At 41.5% G+C, this 17,173-nt stretch overlaps 1 protein-coding gene across 2 annotated transcripts in view; it reads right to left on the bottom strand.

Moving 5' to 3' along the window:
* Letm1 (Leucine zipper and EF-hand containing transmembrane protein 1) overlaps positions 1 to 16,219 on the bottom strand; it is a 49,008-nt gene extending 32,789 nt beyond the window's left edge. Inside the window, exons 1-5 of one of the 2 annotated variants that reach the window (XM_075672322.1) lie at positions 15,997 to 16,219; positions 10,183 to 10,226; positions 6,541 to 7,116; positions 2,659 to 2,802; positions 2,145 to 2,285 (exon numbers count right to left, since the gene is read on the bottom strand). In XM_075672322.1, the coding sequence (XP_075528437.1) occupies positions 2,145 to 2,285; positions 2,659 to 2,802; positions 6,541 to 7,041 (786 nt within the window). In that variant the 5' untranslated portion in view covers positions 7,042 to 7,116; positions 10,183 to 10,226; positions 15,997 to 16,219. The remainder of the gene's footprint in view (positions 1 to 2,144; positions 2,286 to 2,658; positions 2,803 to 6,540; positions 7,117 to 10,182; positions 10,227 to 15,996) is intronic. The other variant, XM_075672313.1, reaches the window with a different exon arrangement.
* Between the last annotated feature and the right edge of the window lie 954 nt (positions 16,220 to 17,173).

Here is a 17,173-nt window from a genome sequence, read left to right as displayed (position 1 = left end):
CGATGGGGCTCCTTGAGGGATTTGGCTGCGCCGGCCGTTGCCAGCGCTGGAAGGGACCTGGGAGGTTGAGGCAGGCTCGGCTGCGCCCACCTTCGGGGTCGATGGTCCCTTCTCCTCAGTTGACAGAGCAGCGCTAGCTGCAATTGCCGCGGGGGCAGATGGCGTAACTGCCGACTCACTGCTTGTGGGTCGGACAGCCACCGGAGGCTGCCCCCTGACGCTGCCCCCTGACGCGCCACATCGGCAAAGGTTTTCTTGGGCAGGTATGATACCCGCCTGCGTGCCTCCTTGAAAGTTATGTTTTCCTTGACTTTGATTGTAACAATTGCCTTTTTTTTTTTTTTCCAGGAAGGGCACGACCGCGAGTACGCGGCGTGCTCCCCATCACAGTTTACACAGTGGAGAGCATTCGCACAAGCTTCAGTGGCGTGTTCGTGGGCACTGCATTTCGCACATGTTTGGCGGCCGTGGCAGCTCTGCGAACTGTGGCCGAAGTGCTGGCATTTGAAACATCGCAGTGGATTTGGCACATACGGCCTAACACGGAGCTTTACGTACCCGGCCTCGATTGACTCGGGTAGGACACTTGAATTGAAGGTGAGTATTAGGTGTTTGGTTGCAATCTCTTTACCATCCCGCGTCATCTTTATTCTTCTCACATTGACAACATTCTGCTCACTAAAGCCCTCCAAGAGCTCTGCGTCTGTCAGCTGACGCAAATCATCGTCTGAGACAACGCCGCGGGTAGACATTCAACAAAAGGAAACCTTTATTTAATATGAATTCAAGAGAAACTAAGTGAAATAAGTTACTAATATTTTTGTGCACAGTTTATATAACAGAATGTGAAAACCGCAGCCAACCGTCAACAACAGTGCATCGACAACAGTGCATCAACAACAGTGCAGAGACTATTCCTTTAATGTGGTGTTTGCTCACTGAAAGTTCCGCTGTGCGCTCCCTTATTGATCAAGTTACTACCCTGTGTACAGCTGAAAACACTGTTCTTGCATCCACTCCATTCTGTTTCTAATAAACTGCATGCTGGACACTCTTAAAGGCCCGATATCAAGAGCAAGTGTTCCAAGCCATGTGACAATGCCTAACGTTCCGTCCCTGCACTCATGCACAGATTTCACGATTCTTGTTCAAGAATGCACTGCGTGTCTTCAGCCCAAACTTTGTTTTGTCCATCCCCCCTTTCTGAACCATCTTGGAACATTTTTGTGTCGCAAAAGAAAGGAACCTGCAACCACAAGCACATGCGCACCCCGTATGTCACAGTGGCGGCACCATTTATTCTATCACATTTCTCACTTTGTAATTCTGAAACAAAAGAAATGATGCAACATGTTTTTCCACATTACATCAGCTCAAATCCATAGCCTTAATTTGCAAAATTTTGAAGAAAATTGAGGATGGCCTTTAAAAAAAAAAGATTTTTAATGTACCACTAATCTAACAAAGGCCTAAACTTGAGTGTTTATTGTGTTATGAATTTTTAGTGCCGCTTGGGCACTAAAAAAGAGAGATAGTTGCCTCAAATTTTAGCAACTTTCATGGCAACAGGCTAACAAAATTTGAAAACCATGCTCTTCACAGATAGGGAGGAAAAAAGCTTAAACTTTGAACAATATTGTGGTATGCTCCGTTTTTGCGATTTTAGAGTATGAAAGCAGGCATACTCTGTAACAATTAATTAGAATTGATTCGATTTACTTATACTCTATCACAAAGTATTTTTAGAACCATAATCTCAACAATTTTTGGAGGGGGAGCTAACCAAAGTGCACTTCAACAAAATTCGCAAAAAGCACTTCTTACTGACGGTGTGCTTATACCAATTTTTTTCTAGAAGACAATTTTTTCGCCCACAAAACTAAGATTGCTTCCATCTTTCTTGGCACTCAAGTAGCAAAATATATGCTTTTGATCAAAACCAACAATGGTCACCTGACATGCCTGGCCAAAGTTATCTAAACACACCCACTAGTAACTGACACAGCACACTGTAGTAGGCCCTGAAGCCTGGCCTGGGCCAACATGTCTGAGGCACCCCACTTTGAGATCACTGCTATTTTTAAATATTAACTGTAATGATGCTGCTGTGTCACAGAAAGGAAAAGAAAAGTGAAACTACAAACCTTTTCGCAGAACTCGGCAAATTCTTTCGCGTTGTGGGAATGGGTTTCGCCTCGTTTCTTCACAGCCATTTCATCCAAGGTGTTTTGCAAGAACTTGGCCATTTCAAGTTTCACCTTAAGTTCCTTCTTCACTTTTGCATCCTAAGGAAACAAGAAAGCTATGCAACAGCTGTATTTAATGCGGACACGCAACTTCTCTTGCCAAACAAGAGGATACAATACTTGTGTAAACAACTCCTACAGTACAATGTACTAAGACTACAAAAATCTAAGGAGCATTGGAGACATGAAAAATTTTGTTGCAGCCGATGCAGGCATTTCAGAAATGAAAGATGTCTCTACTTCTGTATGTGACATCCACATGACAAACCTCATATTCCAGCTCCACACCCGTGCAGCAAGGAAACTATACGTTTAGCCATCTTCATGTTTACAAAACTAGGCCAAGGAATGTACTGGCAGGATGCTTAGTATACTAAGGAGAAATTAAAAAGTTTGGAGAAATGCACAGTACCTTATCAGATGTTGTTTGAAATGTAGATGGTAGCATGCCGGGAAACAATTTCAGGGCAACTGGTAGCAGGAACTCCATGAATGGAACAATAATAAACACCGAAAATGGAAGAAGTCGAAATAAATCTGAAACTGTTCGGACAAGCTGCAAGACAAAAGAGGGCACAGATGTCAGAAGTATATTTCACTCAAACTAAATCTGCACTTACGCCAACAAGAAAACATTACGGTTTCAGAGAAACACTAACATGTAAGAACATGATGTCCATGATCCACAGTGGACATTGTGGTCAATGTTTTGGATGCTGCCCTATCAAGAAAGCTGGCTAACCTTTTACAATGTAACAAAATGACTCTATAGACAGCAGATGTTATAAGCCAGAAAAGAGCCTCAAATAATAATAATAATAATATTTGGGGTTTTACATGCCAAAACCACTTTCTGATTATGAGGCACGCCGTAGTGGAGGACTCTGGAAATTTTGACCACCTGGGGTTCTTTAACGTGCACCTAAGAGCCTCAAAGGCTTCTTTTAGGTGACAAGGAAGGGGAAAGACTAAGATGCTTTAATCTACTTTTGCTATACGACTCAAGATGATGGAATGCAGCTCACCCGACATAATGAATATTCAAATAATTAGACGCATAAATATTAAATCAGTGAGACAATGACAGATCTCATACCACAGTAATATGGTTGATTATAATGTTAAATATATTGCTCAATTTTAACAATCACATTATACATTACTGAAGTGCAGTTATCTAGGAACATGCCTACAGGTGCTTGAATACTGCTAATTGAATGATTTCTGATATTACTGGGCTTAATAGGTCTTGCTAGAGCAGTGACCAACTTGATATAGTGGCTAATAGCAATGGCATTTTGTTGTTGAGCACATGGTTGCAGGATCAAATCTTAGCCACAGTAGCTGCACTTTGATGGGCACAGAACATGAAAACACTCATGAAATTTAAGTGGACTCTATTGAGAGCCAGGCTAGAAATATTTATAGCCATGCCCACCCTTGGCAGTGCCTATGATAACTTGATTTCTCATTTTGGGCTCACCCGTCTTAGCTCCAAGTTTTGTACTTATATACTTCCGACACACAATGAACTGGTAGCACCATCTCTTCGTTGGCTCTTTAAACTACTGCTGGGTTTCACTTTTAACTGCAGGAAAAAGCAGATAGACTGTATCAAGAATGCAGCTGCACTGGGTACATGACCGTGCTGCAAAGGGTGTATGGGCACTAGGGTACAGAAATGACGTAACCAAATACACAAGTTAAATTTGTTCATGCATTAGAAAGCTTACATGTTTAACTTATGTTACAGCTAGTGGGGATATTATGGTCTTATTTTGCAATCATGCTTGTTCCCTATTCGCAGTGGGCCGATTTGTTTACCAGAGGTCGTTTAGCCACTACGGTACAGAAATGACCCCCCTACTGGTGGCGCCCGAGACTGCCCTGTGCCGCTCAAGCCTGCCACGCTCGTAGGTGGTTGGAGTTCCTGCGCTTGCCTTAGTCTCCTGTGCTTATGCTCCCTATGGAGATAGGCACGTCCCACTTTTGTCAAAGGGGTTGGGTATTCCTTTGTTGTGCTGCCTGAGCCTCTCCACGCCATTTCTGGACTCTACGTGTCAAACGCAGGGGTGCCATAGCCACGCAAGCGTCAAATTTTTGCAACAATTTGCACACTTGTAGGCATTACAGTAAAAGCTCGTTAATTCGAACCACAAGAGGAAGCCACTTCAGTTCGAATTAACAAAAGTTCGAACTAAGGAAAGTGATGGAGAACAACAGTACACTGCGATTTGGAAGCAGTAGTGCATGTCAGAAATTGAATGCTTGAAAAAGTCCGTGATCGTAGTCTGCCTTTCTTCCTTGAAGGCGACAGCTAGCACTTTTTTGCTCTAACGAGTGAATGTGGCTGAAGGCCTAATCTTCGCCTTCTTCAAAACTGAAGAAGAAACGAGCAGCGTTCAATCCAGCCATGACCTCCGCAGCGGAGGGCCGCACTGGCGCTTCGTCTTCCTCCTCCTCTTCACCGGCAGCGACTGGTTCAGCGCTTCTGACCTGAGAAATTACGTCCTCATATGTCAGTGCACCACACACCACTGCACTCTCGTCCACGTTGACATGGTCAGCAAAGGAGATTTGCAAAGCCCCCGAGATTTGCGACGCGCAAAAAGTCTCAGAGGTCAACGTAGAATGGAGACGAGGCAGGGCGACGCAGCCTTGTGTGTAGGCCACGGAGTAAGACATTTAGGAGGTGAAACTCCCGTCAGCGCGAGTGAGCGCGGGCGACCAGATAAAGTCACAATTGTTGTATGTGCCGACGGGGCCATATACAGTGGCGGTGCCATGCGGCGCATCGTAGAACCGGCGGCGAAAAAAAAAAATGCAGCGCCCGGGCACCGGCGCGCTTTCAACGGCGGTAATTTCTTTCCAGGCCGCCAGCACGATAACGGCTCCGCGGGCTTGTGACCTTTTCTGGTCGCCGCAAACAGCGGAGTTTCCTCTCCTAAATGTTTTTTGCTACGTGGTGTAGGCAGTTGACGTCTTTCTCTGGCCGTGTGCCAGGCACCAAGCCGCCGGCACGGTGGCACGTAGTTCGAATTATCGGTGGCGGAACCTTCTCCCGTTCGAATTAACGGGCTTTTTTATGCATAGACGTTTGTGGAGCTTGGCCAGACCAAATCGTACAGTTCGAATTATACATAAATTCGAATTAGTGAAGTTTGAATTAACGAGCTTTCAATGTATAACTACTGATGAGCACTAGTCTGAGTTAAATGAATTATACCTGCTGTGGCATAGTGAGCACTCTCAAATGTGACCACTCCTGCTCGGATTGACAGATGTACTGCCAAGCCATGCCTCTCTGAATGCTGCACACAAGGCTAAATTTAGCTTCAGCTGCATCATGCATGATACAATAGTGCCATCTGTGCATGTGACACATGTGTGATCAAGTAATGGCTTCTTTCCACTATATAACAACACCAATATAAGACATGCGGGTACTAAGGTTGCAAAGATATAAGCGATAATAGTATATCATGTTTTCATTACATGTGGTTTTAGCAAGCGACCCCCTAGACCAATTTTAAAGATGTTTCACGCCAAAATATGGCACATTTGCATTAAAATGATCTGTGCTGCCTGCACATTTATTTTTTTATATGACTGCGCACATCTATGATCGCTCAATGTGGTGAATTGAAGTGGCAACTATGCTCAATAAAGGTAAATGAATTTGCTTGAAGTGCATCCTATTTTTCAGAGGATTCACTTCATCTCATCTTCCTTACCACACCGCAGGAAAAGAAGCATAGTCATAAAATAAAAAGTAAATATAATGAATTGCGATCATAATAAATGCAATAAACTGAAAGAGACTGCTAAATCAGCACACTTGCAGTATTATACGCAGCTCAAATTAGATTTAGTTTCCATTCAAATCTTCAACAACGAAGCTGAAGCAGCTTGTAGAATGGCACTATTAATGCATAATATTATGTAAGTAAGATCCCTAGGTAAAGGTGAGGCAATAACAAAAATGAGTTTGCTTAGGAACAGCTTGTCCCATAGATGCTGCTCTGACAACTACAGTGCCAACAAGTTTCAGCTTTGTAAGCAGCATTATTTTAATGCATAGCCAGATGAAACCTTGATGTTTATCTGGCTTCTGGTTTTCGTATTAATTTTTAAGGACTCATCACCACATGTTCAAAAAAGAATGGATAACAGCTGAAACAATTTTGACACTACCTCTCATGAAATTATACACAAAAGAAGCAACAGCAGGTGTAAAACCTAAACTTAAATAATAATAATAGTAATAATAACAATAATCATAATAATAATGCACCTGCTTATGCTCTCGTCGAGACAGTTCATCTCCATTGAGCACCCTATAGACCAACCGGCTTGAGACTCGTATGTCAATGAACAAGAGCCGGAAGCCGTGGTAGTAGTGCACCAACTCATCCCAGATCCTCTTCACAAGTGGCCGTTTTGGTGGCACCGGCACAGGTGCAGCAGACGTGTCTAGCTTGGCGGCTACTCTGGACGGCTCGGCTTCTTTGAGTGCCTTGACTGTGCCTTCTACCTTGGAGGACTCTTTCTCGAACAGCTGCTGGGAGGGCACAGACAGTGGCCGGCACAACACCAAGGACAACATATTGTGCGAGGGCACAGTTCCAGTTGGCGCCCGTCGGCGCTGCAAAAGTGGTGCGCACCCATGCCACGATGACACCAAATGTCTGTGTGGGTGCCAGGAGCACTGAAAACCAGCTACAACACACCTCCCTGACCGCAGCATGGTCAGCTGCCAAAGGTGTACACCGTTGGAAATGGGCCTCCGGTGCATGGCGGTGTGACCCAGAGGTGTAGGACTGGCAGCCCTTAGTACCTTAGTAAAGATTCACGGACACCATGCACGGTCCTGTGCAAGAGAAGATAAGAGAATGCTTACTATCCAAATGCAATGTAAAGCCAGTCAAAGGGGAAGAACTTGTTTTTCCTTCTTAAATCACCAAATCTTGAATACTGAACTTTCTGCAGATTGCTACATTAACAAATGTAATTCAGACTCTGCTGCTCCTATAATTATGATCACTGCTTATAACCACCACAAAAAAAAAAAAAAAAAGGAAAGAAGAAAACTGAGAGCTGCTTTTGCTATTAAATGTGAACAGCATTTGCCACACATGTTAATGCCACTGCTGACTAGTACAGAAATGCCTACGAAGCATGCAGCATATTTTTCAGATTGAACTTGCACCAACTGTACTAGAAGTTTAATATAGATAGCACAGGTTCCTGGCTTTTGTATGCACTTTTGGCATCAGAATAATAAGTTTCGACAAGCACAAACATGTTTTCAATTTCTAGCTACAGACATTATTTCTAATATTGTTTTGTCAAGCCAATGTTGCTGCAGTTCTCTTTACGTACTGAAATAAAAGCAAATTTTTAAAACCTTAACTACCGATCACAAGGTAACTTTCTCCATAACAAAGAGCATCCTCTCGTGCTGATGATGGGTCAATTTGTTGTGAACTTTCGACAATTATTGCACACGTGTATATGTGCATCATCATCATCATCATCATCATCATCATCATCATCATCATCATATTTATGTCCACTGCAGTATGAAGGCTTCTCCCTGTGATCTCCAATTACCCCTGTCCTGCGCCGACCGATTCCAACTAGCACCCGCAAATTTCCTCATTTCATCACACCATCTAGTCTTCTGCCGTCCTCTACTGCGCTTCCCTTCTCTTGGTACCCATCCTGTCACCCTAATGGTCCAACGGTGTATATGTGCAGTTCTTGCAATTTTGACAAATTAATAACACACAATAAATTTCAGTGTTTATTTCCAACAAGACTAGTCACAATGCAATTGATATTCCGGCTATTCTTAATTTTAGAAAAGAAAATGGTGCTGAAAATGCACGTCTAAAGAAATTCTGCACATTGAAACATTTCTTTCTATATTTGTCATGGCAGTTAAGAGGTAAACTGCTACTGGAATAAATTTTCTGGATTTAAAGTGCAATATGACTCAACAAAAATGCAAAAATATGTATGAAGCTATTGGACTTGGCACCTCTTAGCTCAATAATGTAAGCCAAGGTTGGCCAGTGGTAGCGCCTGAAGTAATTTTTCTTTCACTTTCAACATAATGTATTGGTAAAGTGTACAAAGATCATCATTTTGTATTACCTCTTCCCTCTTTGTAGAAGCAAGCCACAGATAACTACATGATTAATGGAGCAACTAAAGAGGTTGTTGGTGAGGCTATGGAGGACATATACCAGTCTACAGTTCCCTTTAAAAGTAAGCTGTCAACTGAATGCTATTATATCTTTGGGCTGCTTCTGCTTCAGGCTAGACGCCCAGTAGAATGAGAACTGGCACTAAGACTGTGACTTGGTGTTTGCAGATTGCCAAGTCGAAATAACCACTGGTGCTTTATAAAACGTTAATATAGTGAGTACAGAAACATGAACACTATTAGAGGTAGTTAAATATGGAAGGAGCTGACAGTTATGTATTATGAATTACCACGCCAAGCAGAACAAGTCTGTTATTGTTATGCCCTTGCACAGTTTCTGTGGCTACTACAACTAACCTCAACAAAATTTGCAGCAAGGCATAGTTCTGTTTAAAATACGGATGCATTCTTGTAAAATTACACAATATCAGGCACCTGACGTTAGTACAGAATAAGATTATGGCTCCAACATTAAGAGACAACAGTGCCGTGCAGTGTCACAATTTGTTCTGTGTCTCGTTTCTGATAAATCCAATAATGAGAATACTTAATCTAATGAAAAAAACAAACAAACATTCATGGTATCATACCTTCAACTAGAATATCTATTAAGTGTTAATTATTATAATGTTCAATGAACAGCTTGTTGCATTGATCTGTCCATTATGCAAATGTTGTACCAGAAATACTGCCGGAAATGGGCACTACTTTCTATGTACATGATGTCTGAGGCCTTATTCCCTGTGGCCAATGATTAATAAATTTCAAGCAGAAGCAACATGCCACTATGCATTTCTTGAAAAAGAAGGACTTCAGTATGCCTGAAACACATAAAAAACAGAACAGCTGGAGAACGGTATGTCAATGTACTTCAAGACAAGATACACTTCCAGTGTACTTGCAGAGGTACAGGACAGTGGTCACAACCCCGTGAAGTAGTAGAAGGCATGTAGTATCAGAAAGTTCATGCAAGTGGCTGCCTTGACTGGTTGAAACACAAGATCGAGCACAACATGAAAAGGAATCACATGTACACTATTCTGCCGTCTTGCATATGCCACCTTCTATTCATATAAAAATGGTAATACAGCACTTGCCTATTGAGCGCAAGCACCAAACACGAGGCATGTACCTAGATTGTGTTTTTACTTAAACACAAGGGGTGACAAGCACTTAATAAAGAAAGAATAAAGACATGCTTTCTTTCTTTCTTTCTTTTTTACAACCACTGATTAAAAGAACAGAAAGCAAACAGCTGAGCATGCTAGCTTAACAGTCGAAGAAGAATGAAGCCCGATACAGGTGGGTCAGTACTTAATATTAAAACACTAGCATCAGATTCTTTTGTCCGTTTTTAACCTTAAGCTTCTCTGTCTATCCCTGTCAATGCACACAGTCAACCTATGCATGTAACTTAAGTGGACATGCAGGAGCCATATAATCATAAATATGCATAGACTAGCCCCATGTCAATGCTTTTGTTAAAGGATCCATCAATTTAAAGAGAGCTTAAAATAAGTTTGACAGTCCTGTTCAAATTTACTGATTTGTTAGGAGATGTCTTCGAGAACACCATGGTCCAAGACTAAGTGTTTGGAAAAAAATTAAATCCTTCATAAATTATCAACAGATCTTAAACATTTCCCACTGACATGGATAATAGCAACACCACTCCATGTGTTATTGTTTGTGTCTGCCAATACTACACAGAGTGGCTGTTCATACCATTCAGGTGAGCAACCTTTTGGCTAGCCAAGTGATCCTACCACCTGCAATACCACCAACAAGGCACAGCACAAATGTCCACTTTTTACTTTTAGGGCAACATTGGCACAATAACAAATACATGAGAACAAACCATATCATGAGAAGCCAACAAACACTGACACCAAGGACAACATAAGGGAAATCACTTGTGCTTGATAAATGAAATAAAAAACTATAAATTAATGGAACTGAAAGTGGATGATAAAACAACTTGCCACAGGTGGGGAACGATCCCACAACCTTCGCATTTCGCGTGCGATGCTCTACCAATTGAGCTACCGTGGTGCCATTTCCCGATCCACTTTCTTGGGTATTTATGTTTCCTAATAGAATCCTGGGAGCGTTAGCCAGTGCCACCACTCGTAGACCTTGGCAGCGGATGTGGAACATCCTTTCTGCTGCAGGCGTCACGAGAATGTCACGAGAACGCCTGCGGCAGAAAGGATGTTCCACATCTGCCACCAAGGTCTGTGAGTGGTGGTGCTGGCTAAGACTCCCAGGATTCTATTAGGAAACATAAATACCCAAGAAAGTGGATCGGGAAATGGCACCACAGTAGCTCAATTGGTAGAGCATCGCACGCGAAATGCGAAGGTTGTGGGATCGTTCCCCACCTGTGGCAAGTTGTTTTATCATCCACTTTCAGTTCCATTAATTTATCGTTTCTTTATTTCATTTATTAAGCACAAGTAATTTTCCCTATGTTGTCCTTCGTCTCAGTGTTTGTTGGCTTCTTATGATATGAATAATAAAAATCGGGCTCCTCGGTTAACCCGATTTCTTCTCGCTTATGAGAACAAACCAGTGGCATCAGACGCAGATGTACACTCGTTCAAATCAATGGGATGTAGACAACACATGTATCAGTGAACAAAGCAGTGCCTAGTAAGCTAAATATAACCAGTCACACTGAATGCAAGCTCAGGGAGAAGACAGTAACCTTACAGAAGGGAAATTTTCAGAAATTAGGAGCTTTGAGATATAGTGTACAGCACTATAATTCCGGTGTGAAAACCTTGTTAAAGTACACTCTTTTTGCATAAATTATCCTTCGCACTACGTCAAAAGTCATTTCAGGAACTTTTTAAGGAGTAACAAGTTGTGCTGAAGAGCACCTATCATGATTGACATAATTTCAAACAAACATATCACTAATATACAGGAACTTCCAGAAGTGTGGTACGCTTAGTACAACAATGTTTATTTGTCTAAAATTAAAAAAAAAGCAAAAATGAAATTTACAAGAACAAATGTAGTTTTTCTTGGCAACACTAGACTGTTTGTACGAAGCCAACAAGGGTGGTCATCAGGAGTTCAGTACTTTAAAGAAGTGCCGACACTTTTTTTTTTACTGGATGGGTGTTGAGCATGTAATAACATAATGAAGCCTCAATTTATCAAGTGTACAACAAATAAATTACTATTCAATGCAACCGCTTCAAAACACATGCAAAGTGCAGTGTGGCTTCAGAAGTTGCATCACAGAAGCTGGAGGTGGCAGTCAAATGGTACCACACACCACTGATGCGCACACTCACATCTTACTGTGCCAGCAAAACCAAGCACACTGAGCACATAACAGGATAACAAGGAAGGGAAGGTGTTATAAACCCCCTGCATTCTCCGAGAAGTGACAGCAGAGGACCAGGCTTAACCCACACCGAATGTGCAGTAGAAAATGACAGAGTGTGAGTGTCCTGGTAGCCTTTGGGGACAACATCATTGTGTGGCCTTCAAGCAGTAGACAAAGCTGAATGCGAATGCTTTGTAAAACCATGTGACTGCCACTTGAAACTTCTGTGGTGCCCTCCTGGGGAAGTACTTTCAGATAGTCTCTTTCAGAGATATCACTTTCAGTGCACTGATCAGCAGGTTGAACAATGCCACTTAAATCATTAAATCATACAATGCGGCATAAACTAAGTCCCATGAAAGGGATAGTATCGCTAACAGTGACTATCCAAGAATACGTCCCCTGCTTCCTGCCCAAAGCAGCACTGTACTGGGCATTGAGTTTTGAAATGGCCACATTAAACAGTAACATAATTATTTGTTGTGCCCTTGGGAATTTGCAGCTTTATACTATAGTAATGGCATTGACAGCTATCTAATTAGGAAAAAAAAAGGGTAGAAAAAAAAGGACGGGACTTTTGTATTATTGCTCCTTTAATAAATACCACAGCTTCTCGAATGCTTGATACTTGTCAGACAGTGGCATTTCCCACTGAGGAACAGTCAGGCTTGTGGCACAAGGTTCAGTGAACAAAAAGAAGAAGGGGAACTGAGGGGCCTGATTTTTGTTAAATACAACTATACGGGATCAACAGATGATGAAGCCAAGAAATGCATAGAGGTAGTTATTTGTAGTTCTAATTGAAGAGTAGGAGTGCTAAATTAAAAGGAAATATAAGTAGATGAAAAGACAACTTGCCACCGGCAGGAGTCGAATCAGTTTATGCAAATGAACCTTTGCTTGACACATTGTTCTTTCATTCACTTTCATTTCTTTTTAATTTATAATTTCTAATACTTCAAGTAAAACCAGGATAACTTCTCCTACCCTTTCCTTGGCTTCATAAGTTTCAGTGAAGGCTGACTTGCTTCTTGTTGCATGTGGTCCATTGATGCAAGCAATTAGGTGAAGACACCTTACTGCATCACCTTCTTTTGTATATTTTGCAAAATTTGTGCATAATGCATATATTCTGTCAGTAGCAATATCCAGCTGGCTGATACAGGAGTGGCTGCCCAAATTTTTATGTTGCCAGCAACTCCTTGCCTCTCTCTGGCACTATTCCAACCTTGCTGGGCTCAGTTTGTATTTACTATGTATTCTACAGTTATAACAGGATAACAAGGAAGGGAAGGTGTTATAAAGCCCCTGCATTCTCCGAGAAGTGACAGCAGAGGACCAGGCTTAAACCACGTCAAATGTGCATAACACCGTTAATAAAACTTTAGTTCTTTAGAGAATGTCATGTGTTCTCCAGCTCACCATGACATCCTTGCACTGTTTTTGCAATGGTTTTCATTGTCTTGTTGAAACACCAAAAGTTAATAGTCACCATTGCTAGGTATGAAAGTCAAAGCAAAGGGAACCCATATTATTTTGAAAGGAACACTGCTCTTTGCTTGCCTTCAATTCAGCCTCTCTTACAACCTTCAAAATGATACCTGGTGCCTAAGCTATGCGAAAGTAGAGTACAACCCCGTCACGGCTATGTAGAGCACATGGGAGCAGTGTGCCTCCAAAACCCTTAGCACTGCTTACTGGAGGAAGCTGGAATGACATAGTTGCTTCTGAACATGGGCAGCCAGGTACATAGGGCTTCACCCCTCATGGTCACAGCCATGCCTCCCTGCGCAGCTCCCCCTTTCTGATGATTTTGCCTGATTACTAGATGCACAAGCACACAGTATTTTGTCAAGTGATGAGTGGTTGCATTGCCGTGCCAGGACGCATGCTGATAAAAGAATCTTTCCTGTCACTTGTGCCTATCCCAGTTCTCCCTGTTATCGGGCAGAATCGTAAGAAAAAGGGAGCTGCGCAAAGCACATGGATATAACAGAAAATGGTGAAGCCCCATCCACCTGGCTGTGCATGCTCAGATGCAGCCATGTTGGTTGAGCTTCCTGCAGCAGGTGGGGCTAAGGGTCTTGGAAGCACACTGCTCCCACTCTCTAGGTAGCTGTGGCAGGGGCTCTACATGCGCTGCATAAGTTTCAAGTAAAATCACAGACACGCTTACATGCACCACAGAACACATACACAGGAACTAGGGGTCAAGTATGGTATGTGAACATGGTGCAGGTTTATGCTATCATCATTATTAAATGAAATTTATCGCAGGTAGAATGTTTTAGTTGCCATTCCAGTAAGACCTTCTGAATGTGAAACAACCTCACTTCAATGAACAAGGTCTAATTGGAACAATCCTTTTACGTGAACATCGTTTAACCGTCATGGGGTGATGTAGAGATGAGAAAAATAAATTATATATATATATATATATATATATGAAACAGTAGCATCAGAAGAATTTTCATGTTTGTGTGGTTCTTCACATCTATCTAGTAAAATTGGCACCTATATTTAAGAAACACTGGACATAAAAAGTGTCGATACCCTTCTTGCTCTTAACTATGTCCCTAAGAGACCCATTCCAATATTCTTAGTGTTTATTGTTCTTAAAGTAAAAGCTAATTGTTTTTTGTTGTTGTTTACTAGCACAATTCACATGAAAGAAATTCTTTATGATCCTAAACTAAACATTTGGCTGAAATATGGTTTGTTTTACAAATGAAAAAGGAGGAAGTTTGCCCATTTGCAAAATGTCTGAACTGTTGAAAAGTGCACATCTTTACTAAGAGTTTCATCTTGTAATACACCTCTCATTCATGATGAAACAGGCGACATTTTTGTTTTATGATGCCAAATCAATAACTGAATGCCAGCTCCACTAATGGCTTGGATGTAGTGTGCCTTTCAAACAATACATAGAGAATTATTAGCAAGCTAGCCCCTTAGCAGCACTGTAAATTCCTTTATTAAATCAATTTTAGGAAGTCATTATATCAATGAAAATGATTCAGAACTTTAAACCTGACTCATATACTGTATAAGGGAGCTAAGCTACATTCACCATACATAACAGTGACAAGTAATTTCGCACTGAATGGCACTCATAGAAGCGGCTGAGACTATTTTTTTTTAAAGCAACGACCTTTATTAACAGGTACACAGAAAATATTTATCAAGACATGCACTGCATCCAGTTGAAATACGCAGACAATGTTCACCTTGCGCGCAGTGGCAAAAAACGAAAACTCAACGCGCGGTTCAGGAGCCTGGGGCAAGATGTAAAACGCCACACAGCTAGCAGTTATATTGTAAGTACCCCTTTTAGTACTCGCCAAGTTGATTAAGAAAACAACTTGGCCATCCCATCCCTCCTCATAACAAGAATCATTCTAAATTGGTTTATTCATATGTAGTTTATTATGCTTACGCTCAGAGCCGTTCGACCTACTTAGTTCACTGCACACAATTCGCACTTACTAGAACACACGCGCCGATTATACGCAATAAGTTTGCGAGCGGGGGCACACATGTACCTTATGTACTGGAATCACACATCATCCTGACAGGGCTGAATAATCAAAAGCGAAGCACATGCCCGAAACAACAGAAAGCGGAACGGAAGTGAGCGTTAGCAACTCGGCAGTTCAGTGCAGGAGAAATAAAACACCATGTAAAGTTGTCAAACACTGGCGTCCATCCCGCTCAAGCTCTGCAGTAACGAGTGCGCCAGAAATTGCTCAATGTCCCGAGGTAAAAAAAGCATGGAGCTTTTTATCATTTGTTTGACCTCAAACCAGAATTAGTTCTTAGCAACTACCGCAACTCTAGCAAGGTCATTCATCAGTAGATACATTACAGCGACTGCATAAACAGTACTTCACAACAGTAAATGATAACCTAGCGAAAGTCACACAGCACGACTAAGAACACCTGCACATCGGCTAATAATAATAATAGCCGTACTTGTTCCACGTAATCAGTGAAACGAAAACAGAAAGTCCCTTCACAGAAAACTCATTCATTCGCACACGAGGGCAACACGGAAAACAGCAACACACACAGCGCACGCGACACCAATCAGCCAAGCAAGCGCGGTATTTTCCCAGGAAAAGATAGCGTTGCGACAGTGGTTAAGAAGAGGCAAAAACGCAAAGTAGAAAGTCAGCTCAGGAATCAGAAGTCACCTGTACCTTTCTTTTACGACGATGGAGGCAGTCTAGGCCTGATCGCCGGCTGTTTTGTATTACGTTCCTGTAGCCAAATTACGTCCCCCAATGTGACATAGACATCAGCGCAATTTACAACACGAAATTAACGCAGTGTCCATTCTAAATTCTATGATCTAACATACTGCTAACCACACGCGTGAGGTGAAAAAGCACTACACGCCATCACGCCAGCCATCTGCTGAAAGAAATGTTGAGTGTAAATTCGAAGTCCGCTCCACGGTTTCGTATTCAGTAATCCAAATTAGTTATAGCTTGGTATTCAATAAAGCTTCTATAAAGTTATGCATAAGTAGCTGACTTCAATTATATTTTAGAACGAGAAGTGGAAAGTTTTCTTTCTTTTTTTAATTCAGATAAGCCAAATGTCAGTCAAGCCAAGCACAAAACCTGATCAGGAAGATACGCTAGGAAGAGCAGGGAGAGGAGAAATTGGGTAAGGATAAATGGCGCAATGGCGTCTGCTTTTTAAGCGACTGCGCGCGGCATTTCCATAGAGTGCACATTGAATAACCCGTCATGGGGAAGAATTTAAGACGGAGAAAAAAACGGCTTATGGAGTTGTACAAGACTACGAGATTGCAAACAAATCAAACATCCAAGGAGAGACATATGGGTGTCACTCCGCGCCAAGTACACCAAGTGTCGATCTCGACTCCTTCAGATTTCTTAATAATAATAATAATAATAATAATAATAATAATAATAATAATAATAATAATAATAATAATAATAATAATAATAATAATAATAATAAAGTTAGAAAAAGTGTGGCGTATACTCTCAAAATATTTTGCGTTTTTGTTTACTTTTCTTTTTTATTCCATATCTCTGATTTCGAGAGAACCATTGTAATCTCATAACAGATTCTGTAAAAAGAATAAAAGCCACGAAAATAGTTTTTACCGGATGACTACAATACTGTTTTTTCTACAGACATTTGGTAGCTTTATTCTCTTTTGGATGTTCGTTTAGTGTTTATTTTGCATTTCGGCCCATGGATGGAAAAGTACCATGTAGTACTTTTTATCCAGCAATTCACTCTCTTCTCAGTTATTTAAAAGAAATTAAATTACGGGGTTTTACGTGCTAAAACCACTTTCTGATTATGAGGCACGCCCTAGTGGAGGACTCCGGAAAT

This window comes from Dermacentor variabilis, chromosome 1 (assembly GCF_050947875.1).
Source record: "Dermacentor variabilis isolate Ectoservices chromosome 1, ASM5094787v1, whole genome shotgun sequence".
NCBI classification, from domain to species: Eukaryota; Metazoa; Arthropoda; class Arachnida; order Ixodida; family Ixodidae; genus Dermacentor; species Dermacentor variabilis.
This window is presented reverse-complemented; position numbering and strand designations above follow the sequence as displayed.